General features: G+C 40.2%; 4 protein-coding genes across 10 annotated transcripts in view; 2 read left to right on the top strand and 2 right to left on the bottom strand.

The window, feature by feature from the left end:
• The window catches only part of LOC125053526 (myotubularin-related protein 4), a 49,875-nt gene extending 35,078 nt beyond the window's left edge, over window positions 1–14,797 (top strand). For 4 of the 7 annotated variants that reach the window (XM_047654904.1, XM_047654899.1, XM_047654898.1 and 1 more), the window contains 18 exons: window positions 4,939–5,118; window positions 5,652–5,824; window positions 8,444–8,642; window positions 8,749–8,888; window positions 8,972–9,149; window positions 9,238–9,431; window positions 9,520–9,712; window positions 9,785–9,970; window positions 10,055–10,337; window positions 10,409–10,508; window positions 10,591–10,735; window positions 10,812–11,048; window positions 11,137–11,506; window positions 11,580–11,702; window positions 11,787–11,974; window positions 12,672–12,794; window positions 12,872–13,041; window positions 13,113–14,797. In XM_047654904.1, coding sequence (XP_047510860.1) covers window positions 4,966–5,118; window positions 5,652–5,824; window positions 8,444–8,642; window positions 8,749–8,888; window positions 8,972–9,149; window positions 9,238–9,431; window positions 9,520–9,712; window positions 9,785–9,970; window positions 10,055–10,337; window positions 10,409–10,508; window positions 10,591–10,735; window positions 10,812–11,048; window positions 11,137–11,506; window positions 11,580–11,702; window positions 11,787–11,974; window positions 12,672–12,794; window positions 12,872–13,041; window positions 13,113–13,212 — 3,255 coding nt within the window. In that variant the 5' untranslated portion in view covers window positions 4,939–4,965 and the 3' untranslated portion in view covers window positions 13,213–14,797. Of the gene's footprint in view, window positions 1–4,008; window positions 4,176–4,938; window positions 5,119–5,651; window positions 5,825–8,443; window positions 8,643–8,748; window positions 8,889–8,971; window positions 9,150–9,237; window positions 9,432–9,519; window positions 9,713–9,784; window positions 9,971–10,054; window positions 10,338–10,408; window positions 10,509–10,590; window positions 10,736–10,811; window positions 11,049–11,136; window positions 11,507–11,579; window positions 11,703–11,786; window positions 11,975–12,671; window positions 12,795–12,871; window positions 13,042–13,112 lie in introns of those variants that run through there. The other 3 variants (XM_047654902.1, XM_047654901.1, XM_047654903.1) reach the window with 3 other exon arrangements.
• A 234-nt stretch (window positions 14,798–15,031) lies between these two features.
• Window positions 15,032–18,073, bottom strand: LOC125053529 (WSCD family member AGAP003962). Its single transcript, XM_047654907.1, has 5 exons — window positions 17,679–18,073; window positions 17,434–17,606; window positions 16,952–17,036; window positions 16,093–16,262; window positions 15,032–15,993 (listed from the first exon to the last, which is right to left on the bottom strand). The coding sequence occupies exons 1-5, from the start codon at window positions 17,938–17,940 to the stop codon at window positions 15,823–15,825; spliced, it is 861 nt and encodes a 286-aa protein (XP_047510863.1). The 5' UTR covers window positions 17,941–18,073; the 3' UTR covers window positions 15,032–15,822.
• A 589-nt stretch (window positions 18,074–18,662) lies between these two features.
• On the top strand, window positions 18,663–20,899 carry LOC125053875 (CCR4-NOT transcription complex subunit 10). The gene has a single exon (XM_047655470.1). It carries the CDS (start codon window positions 18,846–18,848, stop codon window positions 20,541–20,543), a length of 1,698 nt encoding a protein of 565 aa, XP_047511426.1. The 5' UTR covers window positions 18,663–18,845; the 3' UTR covers window positions 20,544–20,899.
• On the bottom strand, window positions 20,894–21,766 carry LOC125053876 (ribonuclease P protein subunit p29). Its single transcript, XM_047655471.1, has one exon. The coding sequence runs from the start codon at window positions 21,597–21,599 to the stop codon at window positions 20,973–20,975; it is 627 nt and encodes a 208-aa protein (XP_047511427.1). The 5' UTR covers window positions 21,600–21,766; the 3' UTR covers window positions 20,894–20,972.
• Window positions 21,767–24,104: the final 2,338 nt, after the last annotated feature.

The raw sequence follows: 24,104 nt of genomic DNA, 5'->3' as shown, positions 1-24,104 counted from the left end.
GTACTACGTTGGTACTACGCTTGTCTTGTAACGCGAAACGCGATTAGATTTCGAGATATGAATCAGTTGTGTTGATACACGCTTATTGTTCGATAAAATAATATTAATATTGTGGCTCATCCTTTCCAATATTAGGTCCTTGCATATGAAATTGTGTAGATTTTTTTATTAGAATTTATTTAATTAATGTATGTACCATTTTTATATATACAAATCTTTGAAGGCGGTTTCGACTGCCCCATCAGAGTTGTATTTTTTACCTTGCAAGAGGTTTTATCTAAATTTAGAAAAAAAATGGTAATCTGTTGGGGCAAGGTCCGGGGAGTACGGTGGATGTCTTAGATATGCCAATTGAAGCTCTAATTTGGTAGCAGTCTGTTGTGCAGTGTGTGGTCTAGCGTTATCGTGAAGCAGCAGTGGCCTAGAGCAATTGACCAGCCTTGGTTGTTTAGCAACTAGCTTTTCCATCATGGTTTGCAGTTGCTGACAATAGTCATCTGCCGTAACCGTCTTGCCAGATTTAAGAAATTTAAGTAACCGACCTCGGCACCAAACGTTTACAAGTAACTTTTTTTTCAGGTCAAAGTAGCCAGTACTACTATATTATACTAATACAGAATAAGCTTGCGGGATCTGAAATATAAAATAATGGGCGTATACTGATTGACGTGTTTATAACATCTGGCTCGTCTAGACGACTGGGTGAGATCAATTGTCATGAATCTGAACCAATACAAATATATACAAAGGCAAATAGGAAAGAATCCTTATTGATTAATTTAACTTAATCTTGCTTATGGAAAATTTTATATAAATCCACCTAACGTGAAGGTAGTTTCTTATTTGTTAAGTTGATGGCTAATTTTCAGATTCTTTATAAATACAAAAGCTTTATTGGTTCGAAGAGCTTCTTCGGCGATAACAAAATATAATATGACCATTGGACTACTCATCAAGTTGTCTGAGCCCCCTCAGCGGATACAGTTTAAATGACAAATACATCCGTACACTTGATACATCGAAATCTGAACACTAACTCCGAGAGATCTGCCCTGCGATTCTGTAACTCACACATAAACAATGAACTACAAGCTCCCACCTTTTCAGAATGCCAAATCATAAAATGACTGCTTCATGACTGATTTGAGAGCGACCGCTGATGCGAAAACCGCTGTGTGAGTTCGAAAAGTGAGTTACAGAATCGCAAGGCTGATGCAAAACTGAATACTTCAGCTTAAAAAATAGTGGACAATGACACCTGTAGAAAATATACTACATGCCTAATAGGTAAAATGCGTTCTACACATAACTTACAGTTTTTGTCTCTGCCACTATTAATATAAATTAACTGTCGACTAAATGTTAACATATTCTAGAACGCTCCAAGCACCTCGGGCCGCTTTTTATGGACACAAAATAGTTAAAAGGTTAATGATCTCACACTGTTTAACGCAACCGAACAAATAAATAGTTTAGCTCTTACAAGTATATTAGAACTTGTGTCGAAATTATTGAGTCGGTTTATTTTCGGACCATTCGCGCTGACGATAATTCTAATTATAGCGGAGGTGTGAACTTTGGTTCATATGTTTATTAGACAGACTTTATTATGAAATCTCAATAATGTTGACTCAAGTGATTATTATTCCTATCGATTCTTTAAAGGAGATAAGTAATAAACATGAAACGCTTTCAAGGTAAATTGTGCACCGGGAAGTAGATAACAGGTAATGGCACTCGTAAAACACAGCCAATCTCGTCTATATAGTCTATACTATGTCGGTTAAGGAAAGTATAAATTATTAAAAATAACTTCCGGAAAGGAAAAAGAACTGAATATAAACGATGCTGCTCATTTTAAATGTCTCGTGTTGAAGAAAGCCTACTCCCGTTTGAGTCACGTATAGCCTTTAACTGGAAGCCTTTTTTGGCTCGTACTTCGGGTGAATGCGCCGGTGCCGGTGGGCGGCGCCGCCCACTGGCCTTTGTAAGGCTTTGTCGTAATGGATGTGCGGCGAATGACTTTCAGATAAATCACGTCTTGTGGTCACTATTTTTTTGCCTAAAAGCATTATTTGCAAATTCGGAAACGTACTTAAATCTAAAATATGTTTAAATGAAACCTGTTTTTTTTGTGATACAAATCAACGTATATAAGTTTTTGTGTGCGTGACGTAAACTCAAACAAGTTTTCGTAACTCCTGTGATCAAGCTTCAAGTGTTTGATTATAAACAAATATGGCCCCAGTGAATGATTCAGAGAATAATGATTATAAAATTGTACGATAGTTACGGTGGTAGTTATGTAGTATGCGCCGGCGCCTTGTTGCGTCACTGCGTCGGAATGTTACGTTGGTTAGGGTAGAAAGTCAGTCTTTGATGGTTATAAATAGATCGTTGATGTTTCCCTTTTGTGTTGTTCATTTGTATAATGATCTCAATATTTAAGCAGTCGATACACAGATGGTGTATTTCATCTTATAGACTCAACTATATTTTAAAACTATTATTTACGTATAATATAAGACATAGACAACATTTATTACTAACAAAACACACACACATAATAACAATAATCAAAGGAATAAAAATGGAAGAGAGATATCAAAAATAATGTTTTCCCTTTCCGTTCGTTTCAAGTGTGTAATGCGTGTGTGCTGTGGTTAGAATTGGCCCTGGCTCAGCATTATGTTGAGGAGCAAGATATAAGACACGTTTATATTTTGATAAGGCAGTGCGTGTCTATGGGCAGCGTTAAACATCAGATGAGCCTCCTGTCTTTGCCCCCTGTTCTATAAAAAATATAAAGCCAACATATTACAGCTATTTGCAAAACACATTTCCGACAGGTAAAAAACTATTTCGAGATGTTAATTTTTTTGTATGTAACATGATAATACAATGTTAACGATTGATGTTAGTTTTATATCCCACCGATTCCTTTCTTAGTCTCGGCACCGGCAATGAGCAAGCAGATTTCAGTAACAGTCCGTGGGAGGAGTGAGTCACATTTATCGGTGGTTTTACTTTTGTTTGTGGGAAGTCTATGAATGAACGCATGCTGCTCTTTGTTTGTAGGGATGAGCCTTAACTGAACTAGATTTTATACAAAGATGTCAGAGCCGGTTTTAGCGGGAAAGATCGGCGATGACGGCGTATTACCTATTAAGATCTCTGTAATATATACGTTAAAAGTTATACTTATGTATAAAATAACTAAGGTATTAGTATAAAACTAACAATATTTTGGTTATATATAAATATTTAATTCTTTTATATTTTATAATATGTATAATGTATATGTAATAACTGGCATGTTTCAACTTCCACATTACACCGTGAGAAAATTCCTCTTGGGAGTTTATTCTTTGTTTCCAAATGAATCATTTTCACAGGCTACTTATATGGTAATCGCAAAACGTAAGCCGGCTAATAAACCCACCATTAACAATGTTTAAACCTTACATCCACTCCTACGCAGATGTATGTTAGGTTTCTTAAAGAAATACATTTCTGTTTGATTACAAGTATTATTTAGCAAGTTCCAACATCGTTGACCATTGCTCTAATCACGTCCCACGCCACATGGAGTGCTGCCCTGCGATTCTGTAACTCACTTCACGCACTCACACAGCGGTTTTCGCATCGGCGGTCTCTCTCAAATCAGTCGTGAAGCAGTCATTTTATGATTTGGCATTCTGAAAAGGTGGGAGCTTGTACTTTATTGTTTATCAGAATGCCAAATCATAAAATGACTGCTTCACGACTGATTTGAGAGAGACCGCCGATGCGAAAACCCCTGTGTGAGTTCGTGAAGTGAGTTACAGAATCGCAGGGCTGTTGTCAAATTATGTTAAAACGTAACGCAATGCTTGTTTATTTTTCTTTTAATTATGTCAAGTGCAGTGTATTTATCGATTGCCTTCCAAAGAACGGACTTTGTACAAACAGAGAAAGGTAGTGTTTTCTCTCTGTCGCGATATCTTGAACTATTTCGGTGTGCAATATCAGTTGAAGTATAACTTGAAGTCGCGCAAGACTCTTTGTGTTCAGTATTTGTTGTGTGCTTCCAAAATTAGTTGAATGCCCTCCTGCGGCTGTTAATGATTGACGATTGTGATTTGCGTGTTGTGCTTAAAATGGAGCGCAAAAATTTGCGTGTTTTCTTTACTAAGGTCCTTTTGTAATATATAAAACTATAAGATAAGGTTTAAAAGATTACGATGGAATCCTTATAATGCAAATTAAAAAAACTATAGAAGTTTTTGTTGTAGAGCAGTGTTGGCCTAGTGGCTTCAGCGTGCGACTCTTATACCTGAGGTCATAGGTTCGATGCCCGGCTGTGCACCAATGGACTTTCTTTCTTTGTGCGCATTTAACGTTTGCTCGAACGGTGAAGGAAAACATCGTGAGGAAACCGACATGTGTTAAACGCAAAAAGTCGACGGCGGCGTATGTCAGGCACTGGAGGCTGATCACCTACTTGCCTATTAGATTTAAAATGATCATGAAACAGATTCAGAAATCTGAGGTCAAGACCTAGAGGTTGTAGCGCCACTGACAGAAGTTTTTGTTATTTGCCTCTATAATTATATTTTGTGATAATAATAAGCAAGAAGCAAAACTTATTCAACCGCATTGTAATAACACAAGGTATTGTTAATAAATTATTGTTAAGATTATTAAGAATATCCATTACGCTAAATCACCTGCATCAAGAGCACACCCCACATACAAACCCTCCCGTAGGTACCTACCCTCACTTTCACAACATCACACAGAACAGCCGAATTAGGTATTACGTATAAATCAAAGATTTCCTTTCATAAAAATTTAGTTCAATTGTTTTTTGTTGTATGTAATTTATGTTAGCTGTATGATTACGAAATAAATAAACAACGATATTTATGACATTAAAATGCAAAAATTTGATTACAGGTATCGACGCTAACGGCGACGTGCGACATGAGCGAGCGGGACCGTGAGCGGCGTGGTGCGCCGCCCGAGCCGCCGCCGCATCGTGTACGCGCTGCTGACTTGTACCCGCGCACGCGCACGCATTACGACGAGCCCGGCCTAGAGCCTGCGCTTGCGCCAATATGTGGCGAGTTTGTTCAGGTACGTTATCAAAACGTTCACATACGTAACATACTTTGTCATTTCCAAATAACAAATACTTCGATGTAATCATAACAAATACACAGATAAGACAAGCCTTATTAATTGTGTATACAGACAATACCGATGTTAAAATTATATTTTATTACGATTTTCGCTAGGCAGTTTTGGTATTTACGAAAATGTTCATGTTCTTCTAAAGTAGGGAAATCCTAAAAAATAAAAAATAAATTATAAATTTACGTGGCTAATGTCTTATTTAAATGTTAATGTTTTAGAATTATTTGAAAGCTAAGTTAATAGTGCATTGTGTATACGCACAAACGCGGTAAAGGTTTTGAATAATTATCCTATTTAGCGCACGAACATTTACGTAATATCCAAGTTAATTTACTAAAACTGTCCAAATTGTAACCAGAATCCATTCCAATACAATATGGAATTATTACATATAAAATGTGCACTTGTCGGTGTTTGTAAAAGTAAACATTATTTTAAGAAGTACCAGGCGATAATAAATCGTGTACTTTCAGTGGGTGGGACGTACATCAGATGGCACGATCGCGATGTCCAACTACCGGCTTCACCTACACACGCGTCGCCGCGGCGGCTCCGGCATCTCGGTGCCTCTGAGGCTCATCGACGTGGTCGAGATCCGGGATCTGATCACGCTAATCATTTTGTGCAAACATGGAAGACAGCTCAAGTGAGTATTGAGTCTGCCATATCCGAGTCGTTTATGACTCGCTATCGTTTAATAGTATTAAAAAAGGGTGCGTGTACTTATGTACGCGCGTAAGAAGTTATACTTCTTTGGCATTATTAAAAATAGTTTTTGATTGCATGCAAATAATTAATTACAATTAAATAATCAAAGACTGGAAAAGGAGTCATTAAAGTCAATAAAGTTCAGTTTACATTTGAAAAATTAATTAAATAAATATTTATTATTATTCTCTTACATTAAACAAATAAAACACTATTTATCTTTAAAACATTTTTATTTCATTATACTATTTATTTTTAAGTGACTGTCTTCATCAGAATTTCGGTTTGTAATTTTAAATTAATCATTACTTGGTTGTGCATCTACGAGGCTTCTCCAAAACTAAAACTACTACTTGCTTTCTGCAACAAATAAGAGAATATTAATTTAAGCTCTGTCCATGCAAAACTTAAATTTTTTTATAATTCATATTATAAATTTTTTAACACATTTATATTAATATAATTATATAAATGTGTTAATAATATAATTTGTAGCACATGCTACAGACCTGGATAGCAACTTTCTTTTATTCTATTTAGAGATAGAGATAATTTAAATATAATACCGGTGTCTTCCTTGTAGGTTTCTTTGGAGTTGTTTGGGGATTCTTGTTGTTCAGTTCGACATGATTTTCTTTAACCTTTCTTTAATCCTACAAAATAATGAAATTGTTAAGTTATGTTGTCACTGTTGTGCACACCTTTGTTTGGCTTTTTTAGTATTCAAGTTATGTCAAAACTGATTTATTACCTTGTCATTGTTGGCTTTATTTGCTTTTGGGATATCAATTGTTTCCAAAATGATTTTATTTGTAATATCCTGAAATATATAAATAACATCTATTAATTTAAGTATCATGGTGAGTGGTTCGCACTCAGGTATTAAGGTGTATTATACCCACTGTCCATTATAAGTGGGAATGGGCTCACTTCTGGCTGGACAGAGTTTCGGTACTACAAGTGCAACATGGATGTTTTGAGGTATTACAATATCTCTAACTACCTGTAGGGGAATAAAGTACTGTTGTGAGCATATGCCTATGCTTGAAAGGTTGAACCTTGAACATCACCATACATCATATTTATAATTAACATTCCTACCTCGACACCATCACAATCAAATTCATTGAAATCTACTTCAAACCGTTGCGGTATCATCTCTGCCATATCCATTGTGTCTCGAGAAGGTGATGGTGGCTTTGTTCCACCTCCAGTTTTAGATGTTTCACGGCGATAAGGTGACAACTCTTTTTTTGTATTCAATTTAGTGCACTTCCACTGATTCATCAATTGTTTTTTGTCTCTTGTCCTTATATTTGCTAGATTAAATCTGAAAAATTACATGTTTTGATTAAATAATGTGGTCATTTTTTTGAGATGCAGGTACTTATTAAAATGTTTACTTCTCTGTTATATCGCTCCAAGCCTTCATTTTCTCCTTATTAGTATTCGTGCTTAAATCTTTGTTCTCAATTATTGATATATAGAATATTTCTAAAACGTTGCTGTAACAAACGCAATAAACATAAGCAATGAATAATGGTTCATGTTTCAGTTTTAATCAACAATAATACTCGATAATACCTACGGATAGTTAACCTCAATTGTATTGAAGCACTCAGGAAGGTTGGCACAGTTTTTTCACAAATATTTTATCATATTAATTAGTTTTGATTTAGATATTAAATTTAAATCACTTCTGATTAGAATTCAGACGCACATATAAAATTCGCACTTGTATAATGAAAATAACTAGATACATAGATAATCTTTTATTTTAAACAATAATTCAAACTCCTATATTTGTTTAAAAGGTAAATGTCAATGTCAGATGTCAATTGTCATGGATATTCAAAATTCTTGTTAAGCTGCTAAGCTAAGAAATAGAATATGCGTGAAGTTAGCTTATATTCTATTTCTTTTGTAGATTGCGCACGCTATAATCACACTCCGAATTTTGTGTCATAGGTGCGCGCGCATCGTAAAATTTCACTCTCATCAAATTTTCATAACGCGCCTAAAGAAGTATAACTTCAATAATAATGAATGTAACACGTGCCGAAACAATTACAATAATTGTTCTAAATGTACGCTTCCAGCGGATAGTGATAACATTCGCCCGAATGGGGCTACTGACTGATAGGCTCACAATAAATAAAGAAGTATTGTAGAATTTCCTCAACAAACTGATAACAAATAGTTATTTCATATTCGCCATCTTTGCCGATAAATGTGACCTAGTAACCCGATATATCAATGTTACGGTTTTAGTAACGACATTAATGAAATATATCATAGATTCCGGGTCCGTTACTCGAGCCGAGCCGAGCAAACGGCCGTCTCATTAGTACTCGGGGACACAAATATTTATGACCGAAAGTGTGTTGTTCAAATATATTTCCTCTGCAGGCCGATGTTTACCTATTGGCTCAACTGCAACTTAGCACACAGCATTACTAACGCCCGATTAGCACTCATTACATTCGAAATATTTTTATCTCTCAATAGTTGTTACGTGTAGTGAATAAATGTAATTTAAAATAAAATATTGTTTTAGATGTACCTTCAACGCGAGTGAACAATGTCTAGAATGGTGGAGGCGCCTGAGCACATCCCTGGCCCCCATCACTTCTCTGCAGGATATCTTCGCGGCTTCCTACGCCGCCTGGGCGAAAGAGCAGCCGCCTTCCTCCGTGCACAGAGCGTTACTGAACGCCTCCCAAGCGCCCCATCAGAGACATTGGTTCGGCTGCGAGGTAAACATCTATTCCGCTCGTCTGTTCCCATTTACGAGGAAAAAATAATAATTAAAAGATACCTCCGTCAGCTCTCATAATTCATAATGAAGGTTTGCGTTCGCAGTTGGAGCGATTAGGATTCACGACGAAGGGTCCGTGGCGCGTGTCCGCCGTCAACGCGGAGTACAAACTCTGCCCCTCCTACCCTCCGCTGCTCATCGTGCCCGCTTCCATCGGAGACGAGCAGCTCGAGGCCGTGGCCAGGTGACCCTTCCCTTCCTCGCTTTAATTTGCCACTTACGAAGCCGGGTGGACCGCGCCCTAACCCTGCAGTCGCTCCTCCGCAGGTTCCGCACGATGCGACGCATTCCCGCCGTGGTGTGGCGTCACAGGAAGACGGGGGCCGTGATCGCTCGCTCTTCGCAGCCCGAGGTGGGTTGGTTCGGATGGCGCTCCGGGGACGACGAAGGCCTCCTGGCCGCCTTCGTCGGCGCCTGCGATGCGGATCGCACTACTCCCAAAAAGGTATTCGGGGGTGTTCCAAACGCACAGGATGCGGCGGATGCGCGATCGGCTACCGTCGGCGATGTTCCATGGCGTGTTTTCGTTCCAGCCCCGAAGACTGCTAATAGTGGACGCGCGGTCGTTCACGTCCGCGGTGACGAACCGGGCTCGGGGCGGAGGCTGCGAGTGCGCCCAGTACTACCCTCTGGCCGACATTCAGTTCATGAGCCTCCCCAACATACACCACGTGCGCAAGAGTTTCCAGCAGATGAGGGACCTCATCGCGGACAACGATCAGCCCAAGTGAGTTTTCTCTCCTTTTCCCGACGCACCCGGCCGCGTATGGCCGTTTCTGTCCGAATCGAGAACGAATACGACCATGATATTCCAGCTGGCACAGCGCTCTGGAGCGCACCCTGTGGCTGCAGTACCTGTCGGGGCTGCTGCGAGCGGCGTGCACGGTGGCCCGAGCGGCGGCCGACGGACAGCCCGTTCTCGTCCACTGCTCGGACGGCTGGGACCGCACGCCGCAGCTCGTGGCCCTGGCCGAGCTGCTCCTGGACCCCTATTACCGCACCCTGGAGGTACTCTATCCGCGTTCTTCGTGTCCCGACCGGATCGCGCCGATTTTCATTTTTAAATCGTGACCTTCGTAGGGGTTCCGCACCCTCGTCGAACGGGAGTGGCTGGACTACGGCCACAAGTTCGCCGAACGATGCGGGCACCAAGTCGGCGGAGAGGACCCCAACGAGAGATCTCCCGTCTTCGTCCAATGGCTGCATCTCGTCTACCAACTCATGTCGCAGTTTCCCGTCGCCTTTCAGTTCAACGAGGCCTATCTCGTGGGTATTTCCCTTCATACAATTTCCATAGATGTGGATTTGTGAAAGTTTACGACGCCATTCACGAAAATGGACGATTTCCAGATAAAGCTCGCCACTCACGTGCACTCGTGTATGTTCGGCACCTTCCTGTGCAACAACCGTCGGGAGCGCGCCTCGGCCGGAGACCCCGGCCCGCACGTGTGGCATCTGCTCGAGGCCCCCGCCTACCGGAACCATCTCTACTTCCGCGACCAGGAGGAGCTGTGGCCCGAGTGCAGCGTGAGCGGGTTGCAGATCTGGTGGGGGCTGTGGGGGGGAGGAGGCGCCCACGAGCCTCCGCCCGCCTCGCCGACGCCGCCCAGACCCGCGCCGCCCCCGCACAACGGTAGCCGCCGCTTCGCCTTGTCTTTCTTCTTCCGGTTTAGAGAATTTACTGAACGTTGTCTGTAAATTCAGGTGTCATGACGAAGACGCGTTCGTGCGACAACTTGCTGAACGAAGGCGAGAAGAGAACTGCGCAGCGCCGCAACAGCGATCCCAGCCTCGCCCCCGACGCGTGAGTCTTCCGGCTTCTCTTCTAGAACGCTCGTCGCGAGTGTGAGAGAGTGTTTGGAAACTAAATTTAATTTAATTTACAGAAAGCTACTGATGCTAAACGGGAGACCGGAGGAAGACAAAGTCGCCACAGAGTGTGAGAAAGCGTTGTCGGATAGCTGCGTGGACTCTCTGCCTCCCTCGGAGCCCCCCGCGACCCATCTGACGCTGGATTTGCAGCAGGAAGAGGTGAATATTTTGATTTAGTTGTAAAAGACGACCCAAGGGCGGCTGCCTCTAAAGGATCCGTGTCGATATTCGACAGGTGCAGTTACACGCGAACCACTTCCATCCACCACCGAGAGACATCGCCAGCAACTCTTCTTCGTTGGAGCGGGAACTGTCTCTGGTCCCCGACAAAGTCGACTCCGGCTCCGTCCTCGACGGCGTCGCGCCCGGCCTCGGGCCTGACGTCACGGTCGACGTCACCGACGGCGGGTCGCCGGACACGGTCGACAGGGACGTGTTCGACCTCTACGCGGACGTCATCGAAATAGCGGATGTCAGTTTGGGGTTTTTCTTACTTCTTTTCTTACTCGAGTTCCCTTATTTGATTTCGGACCGTTGACCTTTTCGATTCTCAATTTCAGACCTCAAGAGAAGCCCGGACGCGGAACATAAGCATCACGTGGCGGTCCATATCCGAATCTAGCAACCAGTCGTCGAACGGTTTCGACATTCCGGAAAACTCGCCACAGAACAGACTGGAACCCGTCGCGGCCCGACTGGAGAGAGCGATCGACAACAGGAGCTCGTCCGAGAGAGACACTTCCCCGGACGACAGAAAATCGTCCGACAGAGACGGGCCGGTCGCGGACGACCACGACTCCACGGAGGCCGACATAGCGAACCATAACGTCGTGAACGGCAACACCAATCACAACCGAGAAGGTGTCGGCAACGGAGACGCGAACGGAATCGAGAACGTCGCGGCCAAGTTTCTGGAAGTCGAATTGAATGGTAATTGTTTTCCTCTCTTTGAACATACGACTATTTGTCTTCGTCCGGAGACTGATTAAAGACCGTGCGGCAGGCGCGGTGTCGTCGAGCTCCGAGAGCGAGGGCGAGGGCCGAGCGCGAGAGGAGGGCCGCGTGCCCAGCCAGCTCACGCTGTGTCCCGCTTCGCCCGGGCGGACCTACTGCCGCTGCGGATCGGGTACGACGCGAGCGCCGGGCCCCGAGAGATCGCTCGGAGGGAACGAGAGTTTCGATCGCTCATTCGAGTGCTTCCCGTTCCCAGAGTCGGTGCCGAACGGCGTGTGCTGGTGCGGCGTGTGCGGCACGGGGACGGCGGGGGTCGCCGGGGGCTGCGTGTGCGGGGAGGGGGCGGAGAGGGAGTCGCGGGGGGAGAGAGACTCGCTCGACGGCCTGCCCCCGGCCGACGACCCCCTGCAGGCCCGACTGCATCAGATCATCCTCTACCAGAAGGTCAGTATGGTGAATTCCTATCCTTATTTATAGGCCTTCTCCAGGTTTTTCAAATGCTTCTACATCTCCTATCCACCGTTTTCTTGCGTGGCCTCTTCTCTTTCTTGATTGGTCCTCGGTCCTTTCTAAGTTGTCTTTGAAGTCCATCTTCGTCTTCTGTGCATCCGCCGTACGCCTGCCACTTCTGTTTTAGGGCATAATGTGAGACGTCTAGAGGCTGGCTAATAAAAGAAGATAATTGAATTATTTAAATCTTTCGGATGGCAACACAGAATGTCATTGAAATACTTCATGCAATTACTCATTTTTATTTCTATTATATATTTTTTCCGAATAGCTGTTAACAGGTATAATAGTCTAAATTTTGTTTTATTGATTTTTTGGATTCTGATTTTGATTATTCCGAATAAAGTTGTGTTTTAGAATAAATATAGTTTTAGTTTTCCATGCAATGCTAGTCATTTTAAGTGTCAATAGTATAAAACTAAATACATGTAGTATTTAATTTCATGGAAAGTTACTTTTAATGTAAAAAATAATTAAATAAAATCAAGTATCAAGTAAGTTTAATCCACAAAATAAATATATCAAATTTTTAGAGATACCATACTATTTTTTTTTTAATTTGCCGCGCTTTTTCGTTATCTTCTTTCATTAGCCAGACTTTATTTAACTTTTGTTTTTTTGGAAATTTCAGAAAGTGGTAGACGAGCTGAACGTACAGTTACGATCGGCCCACGAGGCTTTGAGGAGAGCGTCGCCGGCCGCCCACGCCCCGCCGCCCGCCCGCCGTCGGCCGTCTACGCCCGAACCGCCGAAGGTCAGCTATCTAAATACCGTCCCCGGGTCTCGTCCCGTTTTATGCCTTTCGTCTCGCTAACGTGAACGCCCGCGCAGACGGCGATCGGCAGCAGCAGCGGGGGCAGCGGCAGCAGCAGCGGCAGCGCCTCGGAGGTCGAGGTGGGGGAGGAGGCGAACGGCGTGCTCTGGCTGCCGGACAGTGCGGCGCCTCGTTGCCAGCATTGCCGCAACCAGTTCTGGCTCGCGAGGCGGCGCCACCACTGCAGGTGCGACCCGAGCCGGCGCCGGGCCCCCCGACTCGTCGGACTCGCCTCACGAGAGAATATTTTTATTTCAGGCGTTGCGGAGGCATCTTCTGCGGGTCCTGTTCGGAGATGAGCTCGTGGGGCGACGTGGGGTCGGTGCGCGTGTGTCGCCGATGCCGCGCCCTCAGGTGACCCGCCGACCGGTCCCGCATCACCGTTCACCTAGACGAGCGCAGTCCCGCCTGAGGCGCCTCCGTCCGCCGACTTCGACGTGACGCCTCTCGCCGCGAAGCCCTCGTCTCGGATCTCCCTCCCCGATACTCGATCGCTGCTAGTCGACGTCATCGCTCAGTGTCACGTGACCTCTCCCTGTCGTTTCGGGCGAGCGATGAAGACAAACGGGGCAGAGTGACTCCGACCTGGTCGTCTTCGGTCCGACGATTGATAAGTCGCCGTGACAATATTCATAAATAATTCGTCCTATTTATTATTAGAAAACGGCGAAAACGAACTCCGAACGTAATGATTTGAATATATCGTTTTACCTCATTCGAAAGCAATAATAATAATAATCGGTTACACGAGAGGGTGTAATTTTTCAATTTTGTACAAAATATGTTTCGAGATAGCGTCGGCTCGTGACGAACTCGGACGTCGTCGAGTGTCGGATGGAAAGGAGGAATTTCGTTTGAATATTAGATTTGATACAATGACAAAAATATTCCACTATTTGCATATAAAATAAAGAACCGACCGAGCCGTACATTAAATTATGAAATTCTCTGATGTTTGCCTCGACCCCCTAAATGAACTGAAAATCGGACGAACCGTTCTCGACGGGGTCTCTCCGTCCGCCGTTCGCGATACGAATAATCGGCCTCGGCGTTTAGGATAAAAGCGTCATCCGCCGCGCGGCTCGTCCGGGAGCGACGTGCGTCCCGCGGAAGGAGTCTTTCGGACGCGGAGACTGTTCGGCTCGAAATGATAAATTAATTTAGACAATCGGCGGAGGAAGTGGACGGGAGCCGGGACTTCGGCGCCGCGAGGCCACTCGACTGATCTTGACACCGTGGCCCCGCCGCGCGATTCAATTATTACTAAAACGGCTTTGTGACGATTTGTTTTCTTTTTGTACAAAAGATTTTTTGTTGTTTAGTTTTGTAAAGTTATTATCTGTCCGTCCGTCGGACCCGAAGGGAGTCGTCGGTTCCGGTCGGATGGATCGAAAGTAATAAATTGTAAATGAGTTTCGCTCTGTACATTGCTTTACGTTAGGACGACCGAGGTGAAAATAATCTCCGACGTGAATCGGTTCGACCGGCCGCGGCGTGGATTATATATATTTTGTCGAGAGTTTGCGATTATTTTATCGCTTTTTGTGATATTGACGATGATTTTGTATAATATTAAGAGTTTAATAGGATGTTATTAGAGGTTAAATTTTACTGGTCATTATTTAAGCGTGCTCGTTGAGTTTATGCGAATTATAATTGTTGACGTTTTCGAAATGACCCTGACCCCGAAAAATTGAACTTTCAAAAACATTGTTATAATTAGAAATAAAATCGGTACTCGTGATGTAATGAAGTGTAAACGGAAACGGACGGGGCACTCGCCGCTTTATGTATAAATCACGTTAATTTATTTGTGAGCCTCGGTCATCACTTGCATACATTTTATATTGTAAATGAAAACAAATCTCCGCGCGAGTGTCCCCTTTGTCTCGATGTGACCAAGAAATAATGACGAAATATGAAATAAAGCGTATTTAATTTTATAATTCTTTTATTGAAGTTCTAAAGTATAATCTGGGGGCGCGATGCAATTTCCTAAACTGGGCTCTGTTCTCCTGCTCTGCTTCAGCCCCTTAATAAACGTCCAAGCGCACAAAGGTATTTAAACGCCATAATGACAATGATACACAGTACATAATATTGCCATATAACGAGTCCATCTTACTTTCAGATATTTCTCTTGAAACTGAGGTTCTGAGAAATAAAATAACCAAAGATATCAGATATTATTTTTAATGGTTTATATTACAAGAAAATCACTAACTTATGGCTACATTTAAACAAAATTTAGTACAAGGGTAAAGAAAATTCGATGATTTTTTCATTGGGGTCAATGTCTTAATTGTCTAATTTATTAATTTTTTTACAATAAACAGATAGGCCTACTTTTTAGAATAAACACACACAAGAAGACAAACACGGATTTATTTAAAACAGATGGTAGAGATTCTTATTTACAAATATACATCACCAAAAATGTGAATTTCAATAACTTAATTCTTAACTATATGGACATCATTTCTAATATACATTTTGGCATTCCATTGGAATAATACTGATTTGCATTTCCAACTTTAAAAAACTAATAGAAAATTGATCTAACTATAGTTATGAGAAAATAGTTATTGTGTATATTCCAGAGTATCCAGGTAAGTGTTTAGTTTTCGTTGTCAAATTTATAAAGCTTGAAAATTTCACAAAATGAAACATTTCTGAATAAAATATTTCCTCAAATTTACTAAAAACGTAAAACAATAGCAGCTCACAAATAGGAACTTTTCAAAATGGATCAAAGACAAATTTGTCAATAACCAGCAATTGTCTTAGACACACTTGTTTTAATATAATTTATATAAAGTAGTAGCAGGAGTCATTACATCCATTCCATTTCCTCTTCATTTTAACAGTTTTTAGTTTAAAATTAACACAGACACAAATGGTAGATGCACTGTAAACTTTGACTTTTTATTAACAATCGATGCTATTAAGATTATGATGTAAGTATTAACTAATAGGTGTGGTTGTGCGATTTCTCATACTCCACTATCAAGTTAGCAACTCTTCTACGTACAGTGTCCAAGACTGCATACATATGAGGTGTAAACGGGTCAAAATCGTTGTGCTTTTTTCTTCTGCGATAAATACCCTCCTTGTTTGCTAATGCACAGTCCATGGCCTCCTGAAAAATTATAATTATAACATTTACAACCAAAAAATTCATTCCTGTTTCTTACAATAAGTATAATATTTTCTTTCATTCTAAAAACATTATAGATACCTCAGTTACACTTTGGTTGAGGAAGTCCAATACAGATAGTAGTGTACTGCGAGTGTCTATCACTAGCCTCTCATATAGAACTATGTGCAGTGGACCAGAAAATCTGGTTAGCCATAATCGGTGAGTACTCTCCCATGTCATCACCTCTGTGGACACATATGATGTCCAATCTGTAAAGTAACATTGTGCCATTGATCAATAAATTCCTATCAATTTATTAACTAGGCTGTAAATATACAATGTAACACTTAAAAAACCTTTCAATACAAAAATTGTATTGAAGGTGAAATGTAGAGCTACTCAATCCCATAACGAGAAAATCTTTTGATATATTTTATTGTGCCATAACACAAAATTAGTTTAATTCACCAGAAATGTATCAAGGAATATGGAATTCATTGAAATACATATATATATATATGTAAAGAGAATGATCTCTTTAATTTGAATATTCGCGTCGTGTCACGTCAAGCTAGCTGACATTGTCAAAGATGTAAAGGGCAAATATGCTGAGATTGTGGAATTGCATTTTAATCTTATTTGTAAATTATTTTAATACTTAGTTATAGCTTAACATCGAGAGGTGATAACAATGAACTTTTATTGTCGTTTCTTTATTTACAGGTAAGATTGTGTTAGTCTTGTAATTATTGTTAGATTGTATCAGTGTGTAACCTACTCGATAAATAAAATTGCATTCTTTATTTACAGAGAAACAAATAGAAGTTTTATTTAGCCTCTTGCTTGCTATTGAAATACAGACTATTGTCTTATATATATATATATATATATATATATATATATAAATTGAATAAAATTAAGCAAATCTAGGTGTCAATGTAATGTAGCTGTAACTAACCAGATTTTTGGTCTCTAGTCTTTCTATTAAAGGCTGATTTAGGTGCCGTACCTATATGGCCTTTGTGAATTCTGTTAAAGTCCGCCTGAAATATTTAAACTAGTTATTATGCATACAATAGATTATATACAACCATTCTGAATAATGATGATAATAAAAACAACATCTAACCTTAGGATCTCATTCAAATGCAGATCTTGTATTATATAAATGTGCATACATAGGTGTTAGGTGACAAAGCCTCATGTATAATGCAACACTGCAAATAAAAATAAAACAAAGCCTTTAAATGTCATAAAACTAAAATACTAAAGAAAATCTACTTAATGTAAAACAGTCACAGTTTATGTTAATGATGCAAATTAAAAAAACATCTGACATTTTTACTTATCTGTATGACAAACAAATATATTCTAATAACAAAATAATTAATTTTTATTAGGGCAACAATAATTGTTTATAACAAAAACAGAACCACTTACTAATATTGCATCTCTAGGATTCCTTATAAGTAATACGGCAGCTTGAAACTTTTTGTCAGGTGGAGGACCTTCATGAGTTTTTACAACAAGCACTGAACCATTAGTGACATTCTCTGCTGGGAAACCATGAACTTTCAGACCATAATCCATATAGATTGAACCAGTCATAATACCTACAAACATATGAACAAAAGAATAAAATTTATACGTAAAATAACACTGCGCTCAAAAATAACTTTACATACCCGTAGCTTGTTGTAAGAGATACCTCAACCAGGTGTTTCCGCTGCCTGGATAAGAGGCAAGAGCCACGACATTATAAGAAGGGGGCTTCCGCAGCCGCAGCTCTTTACACCAACTGACGCTCGACTGTCGCAATCCGAGGTGTACATAACTACTCCTATAGAATGATCTATTACTATACAGTGGGCTTAACATAAAAAGAATAATAGAAAAGTGCATTAACACCACTACAGCTGCACATAAAAATATCCACTTTCTGGTCATTTTTTTTTACATTGTTGCCTACGTTTACAATGACGGTACAAGATCATGTGGATTTTTCAAGTTTACAAATTACAAGTAATATGTCGAAAAAAATAAAAACGATTCTTTCTTATTTCTCAATCAAAAGTATTTAACCCCAGTCCCCAAAGGAGAATCAATTTGAAAATATAGATTATTTTTACTCTATGATTTGAAAATTGAAGCACAGACTAAATACTAAAATTGGAAGAGTCAATAAGAAAAGAAGGAACGTACTGGAAAAAACTTCTCTTATACAGAGCGTCCCATAGTTATGGGACTCGAAGGGAAAGTACCTTAAATATCTTAAAATATAGGGTATTTTACTGAAATAAGACTTTATGTTATTTTTAAAAGTTTTTTTTTTTTTTTATATTATGGCAACAGCTTCAACTTTATGCCAGTTTCAAGTAAAATTTTTAAAAGTTAGTACTTCTGCATTCAAAGATTTTCCAAAAATTACTTGCCCCGTCTGGGAATCGAACCAACTTAAAAAAAAAATAACAACCCTACATTTATAATGCCAATCGAAAGAATGGCCAAAAACTAATAACTCCTCTTAAGTAACATAGTATACAGTACTTACTACTATACAATAATTGAATAGTATACATATGTAGGTGCATATCTGTGGTGTATCGACTTTCCTCTATTTCTTTAGTCTGTGAGTGAAGATGATTGCAGGCTGCAGCGCAGCAACTTATTCACTGACGTCCGACACTGATGACTGATTTGTCATTTATGTACATTAATTCAGTAAACCAACAGTAAACATTATATATCTCAACTCGAACTTTAATTCTCAATAAACTTACAGGTTACACGAGTTAGTTATTTAATTATAAATTTATCGATAATTTAAAATCGTAAGCGGCATAATTTGTAAAATGGCAAATAATGCGGAAGAACCAGCAATATTGGCACAGCAATGTTATTTAAAAAAAGACTATGGAGCGGCGCTTCAACATCTTAGTGAATTAGAAAATCTTGTTAGTAATAATACTGTTCTCCTCAAGCGTGTACAACATAATAAAGCAGTGGTTGAATTGGCTGCGTCTGATATGAAAAATATTGAAAACTTTAAAACATGTATGTCTGATTGTGCTGGTGTTGACTTCCCAGATGAAGAAGTTACTGAAATATCATCTCCTTTTGCGTTATATAACTATGCAGTCATATTATATCATTATCGATATTACTACCAAAGTGTAGTAATACTTGAGAAATTATTGACTTCAAAGGTTATTAAGGATAAAAAGTTACTACACCATGTAATATTACTCCTGTTAGAATGCACACTTTGCAGACGCACTTACGAAAAAACACAAGAAATTGCAAATGCTTATGGTGATAGCTTAAAATCAAATAATGAATTTAGTCATTTGTATCAACGTCTCATAAGCAGGGCACAAGTGTTTCTTGGACAAAAAATTCATTTAAAGCCAGACTCCATAGAGAATGTTTTAATAGTAGCACAACAACAGTATCTCAATGGTAATATAAATGATTCTTGTAACACAATAAGTTTGTATACATCATTAGAGTGCCGTTATGATGTCAGAAATGAAGGTGAAGATGTTTGGGCTGCATTAAATAATAATCTTGGAGTTATCTACTTGTCTTTAAAAAAACCTTACTTGGCAAGAAAATACTTCCAAAATGCATTAAAAGAACATTTTAAAAATTTAGAAAGTGATGATGGTGACAGGCTTATTATTTGTAAGGATCATCCGATTTATGTCTATAATCTTGGGTTAGCACTACATGCCACAAAGAACATTGAAGGAGCATTTGAGTGTTTAGTAGAAGCTGCAAGACATTACCCTAACAATCCACAAATCTGGGTAAGACTAGCAGAGTGTTGTATTAAGAAGTGTTGCAGTGATGAAGTCCAAAAGTTCATTGTAAAAAAACTTGGTAGTGGCTCTCATACAAGAGTCCTTGTTGCAAAAGAAAAAGAGAAATATTCACTAGCTGGAGAATCATATGCTATACCATCCCTTTCTCTTGAGTTTGCAGCACTTTGCTTAAGAAATGCTATAACATTGCTACTAAATCAAGAATCTCCCACAGATGAAACACATCCTTTTATTCAGGCACCTCCTGGCCCCCCTATTAACTGGAAACAAAGATGTGAATTAAAAAATTCAATACATGTCCTGCAAAGTTATGTTTACTTACATCTTCAAGATCCTCTTGCTGCTTTAGTCAGTGCCAATGAATTATTAAGTGAAAGTGATGCTTCAAATGGTCATAAAACTTGGGCTCATATCTATGCTGCTGAAGCATTGATTATATTGGACAAGACAGTGGAAGCAATAGAGCATTTAAAGCCAACAATGATTCATGAACTTGTATCTGGTCTTCCTGATCAAACCAGAGACATAATTGGTCTAGCGGTATGGGCTAAAGCCGCTGTGTGTAATATATTGCGTGGAGATCTTCTACAGGCAAGGAAAATCCTCCAGCAAATAAATTCTTCCAAAGTTTTACCATTACAAATGTATGTAGAAATTTGCTTAGGATGCGTAGAAAATTGTCATACATTACTGCGAAAAATACGATATTCTCATGTATCTCAATAACTATACACAAACATTATCAATTATTCATTAACTTCCCATATAAAGTATTTTCAGCCATAGCTGAATACTGAAATCTCTAAATGCTAACTAGCCAAATATAAGGCTAAAGTATTCAGTGTATGGATGCTTACATGTGATTTATTTAAATTACCATGTTACTCAGATTTGATTCTGATTTTTGAGTAATTATATAGTCTGTTGTCTATAATAAATATGACAGAAGTTAATTATATACCTATGACTAGTTTAATAAATATTAAATAAATATATGTTCATAAAATAAATTATACTATTTTTTAAATAGTAAGATATTATTTGCATGTCTGGTTATACAAAATAAAATATATTTCTAAGAATACATTTTTTTATTCCTCTTATGCATAATTTGTCAACAAAATAAAACCATACACAAGTTTACAAAATCCTTACTCATAAATCTGGATGAAGTATACTTTTAAACTTTTTACTTGACCTTTCTGCTGGTCTGATACAAAAATGTTTTCCAAATACTATAAGTTTCAAACTTTTTATGTACACATTGAATATGCTTTCTTTTTTTGGTATAGTTGTGACTAAATCATTAGGTGATACAATTTTAAAGGTATTTTTTGTATCCATAATGCAGATACCTTTTTTACCAACATAGCTAGGACACTTTGAACGGACAACTTCCAACATGCTTCCATTAAAGTCTGCTTTATATAGTGTTTGTGTAAATTGCTCCCATTGTTTGCTTGTTACCTCTGGAACAGATTTATCAAGTTCCAGCATTTGGCTAACATAATCTACCCAAATTTTATGTAGAGGTTCAATATCAATATATTTAATACTTCCTCTTGGAATGAGATAGAAACCCAAATTCTTCTTCTCTTTTCGTGTTAATAATCTCGTTTTTCGTTTTCTTAAATTGAGTTTACGATCCCTGGTTTTTGTCTTACCAAGTAAAAAGTCCTTTTTAAGTTCTGTTCTAATGTTGACTATATCGGATCGGGGGACATGAGCTTCCAAAAATTTTACCACTGTTTGTGCCTCATTTTCTAAATCATTACAATCCATTTTGGCCAAATTTTTTAAACTCTAAAATAAATTCGGGATCTTTTATTGTACTAAGCTAATTTCTATAAAACATATGGGTGTCCCATATGATGTGGTTATAACTTATGTATATACTATGTAGTTTGCTTAAATTAGCAGCATTATTCTAATTTATTATTAATAAATGTTTACAAGTGAGCAAACTGACGTTTCTTTTCGAACATTGAAACATCAAACAGATCATAATAGACATTACACAGATATAATATGATTTTGTTGCATAAATATTATATAAATGTAAGGGCCGATTTACATTATCTTAGTGTTAAGCAGAGTGCTGTAGGTCTGTAGGATAGTACTTTAGTTGAAACAATATGTAAACGGTACTTGCTTTAGTATGGTTCTACTTGACTTTCAAGTGGAGTTTCTTTGTTTCAAGTGGAGTGGTTCCCGCGCCCGCACAACCCCCGAGATCTTCCCTCGTTGTGTGTAAACACATTATTTAGTAAAATGAAAAATCTTTAGGAGAGTGCACAAGTGCCGTAAAGCGCCTGCGTGTTTTTGATTTTTAAAGATGGCTAAATGGTCGGAAAATACAACTATCAAATTTGTGTCTGAATATGTTGAATGTCGAATATTTGTGGAACGTTAATAACAATTTATAAAAAAACAAATAGGCTAGGCATTCGGCATACACTGCCTTAAAAGAAGCTATTTTATTTATTATTTATATTTAGTTTATTTATTTCGAATAAAATCTCGACTTCTATATTTTGTTCCATAACAGCTACAGTTAGTATTTTACTTAGAATAGAGCGTATTTGCCAACGTCGTTGCGCGTAAATTGTGGCGCTGTAAATCGATTCATCAGCTTAGGATTCGAGTCGATTTACAATTTGTTTTTTTTCCTCCCATTGTTATTATTACTTTAGGGTTGATTGGTTCAGAGTTATTTGGTTATGTTAAAATAAAACTCCCTAATTGTTTGTAGAGAAGAGGTGAAGATGGAATGATTTTTATTTACAAAACTATGTAAATACCCAAAAATTATCCTACACTTACAACTAGTATTAACATGTGGTGCCAAAATGCGCAGGGTTGCGCAGGTACCTGGCAAACAGGGCAGGCGATAAAAACGCGGAGCGGCAAAAGTTGACCCTTTTGGACCCGGTCAAGTGGGAGGATCTGGTACTGGGGAAGTGCCACCCAGCAGTCAGTATTTCACGAGGGGCCGAATTTACGCTTTACACAGTCGCATGTATTGAAGTGGTCTTCCAGCACTTCTTGACTGTTTTAGGGATGTTGCTTCGGGTTGACTCGTTCAGAATTATGTGGTCGATGTTAAAATAAAACTCCCTAATTACTTGTAGAGAAGAGGTGAAGATGGAATAGTGAATGATATTTATTTACCAAACTGTGTACAATTATACTTAAAAATTATCCTACACTTACAACTAATATTGACATGTGGTGCGTTGGTTGGTTGCCCAGGTACCAGAGTAGGCGATAAAAACGCGGCGCGGCAAAAAGTTGGCCTTATTATGCCGCCGTCTCTACCGGACTCCAGAACCGACGTGTCCACTGTATGACAGCAACGGCGTCATCACCTACAATGACACCGATCGGGCCGAAATCTTCGCCGAACACCTCCAGCGCCAATTCTCGCCGAACACCGCGACATCCCCTACGCGTGTGGCTGAGGTAGAGAGCGCTGTCGAGGCCCGGTTGTCGAGCCCGATCCCACCTGACGAAGCCGGGATCTTCTTCTCGCCATCGCAAGTGCGGAAGACGATCCGACGACTGCCGCTGAAGAAGGCCCCAGGACCGGATGGCATCACCCACCAGGCGCTGCGCCATCTGCCGATGAGGTGGATTGTCGCGCTGGCGCGCCTTTTCACGGGAATCCTCCGGACCCTCCACTTCCCGAAGACCTGGAAAGAGGGCAAGGTGATCCTAATACCGAAGCCCAGGAAGGACTCTACCCGACCTGAGAGCTACCGGCCCATCACTCTGCTCTCGACGCAGTCGAAGCTGTTCGAGAGGCTGCTGCTGCAGAGGATCCAACTTTACCTGCAGCCAAGGCCCGAACAGTTTGGCTTCCGCGGCGAGCACAGCACGACGTTGCAGCTGACGAAGGTGCTCTTCACTGCAGCCACGGCCCTGAACAAGAAGAACGCGGCCGCAGCCGTCATGCTGGACATGGAAAAGGCCTTCGACCGTGTCTGGCACGATGGCCTCGTGTTGAAGCTCGCCGAGTCTCCACTGCCCCGCCGCATAGTCGCCGTGCTCCGCGCCTTTCTCACTGATCGCACGTTTTTCGTAGCGACGGGAGAGGCTGCGTCGAGACCGCGACCTATCACGGCGGGTGTACCACAAGGCAGCGTGCTGTCTCCAATCTTGTATGCCACGTATACTGACGACGTACCGTGCCCAGAAGGGTGCACCTTGGCCCTCTACGCAGACGATACGGCGTACGTGGCCACATCCCTAAAAATAAAGCACGCTGCGGTTAAGCTCCAACGCGCT

The sequence above is a fragment of the Pieris napi genome, chromosome 11 (assembly GCF_905475465.1).
Source record: "Pieris napi chromosome 11, ilPieNapi1.2, whole genome shotgun sequence".
NCBI lineage: Eukaryota > Metazoa > Arthropoda > Insecta > Lepidoptera > Pieridae > Pieris > Pieris napi.
This window is presented reverse-complemented; position numbering and strand designations above follow the sequence as displayed.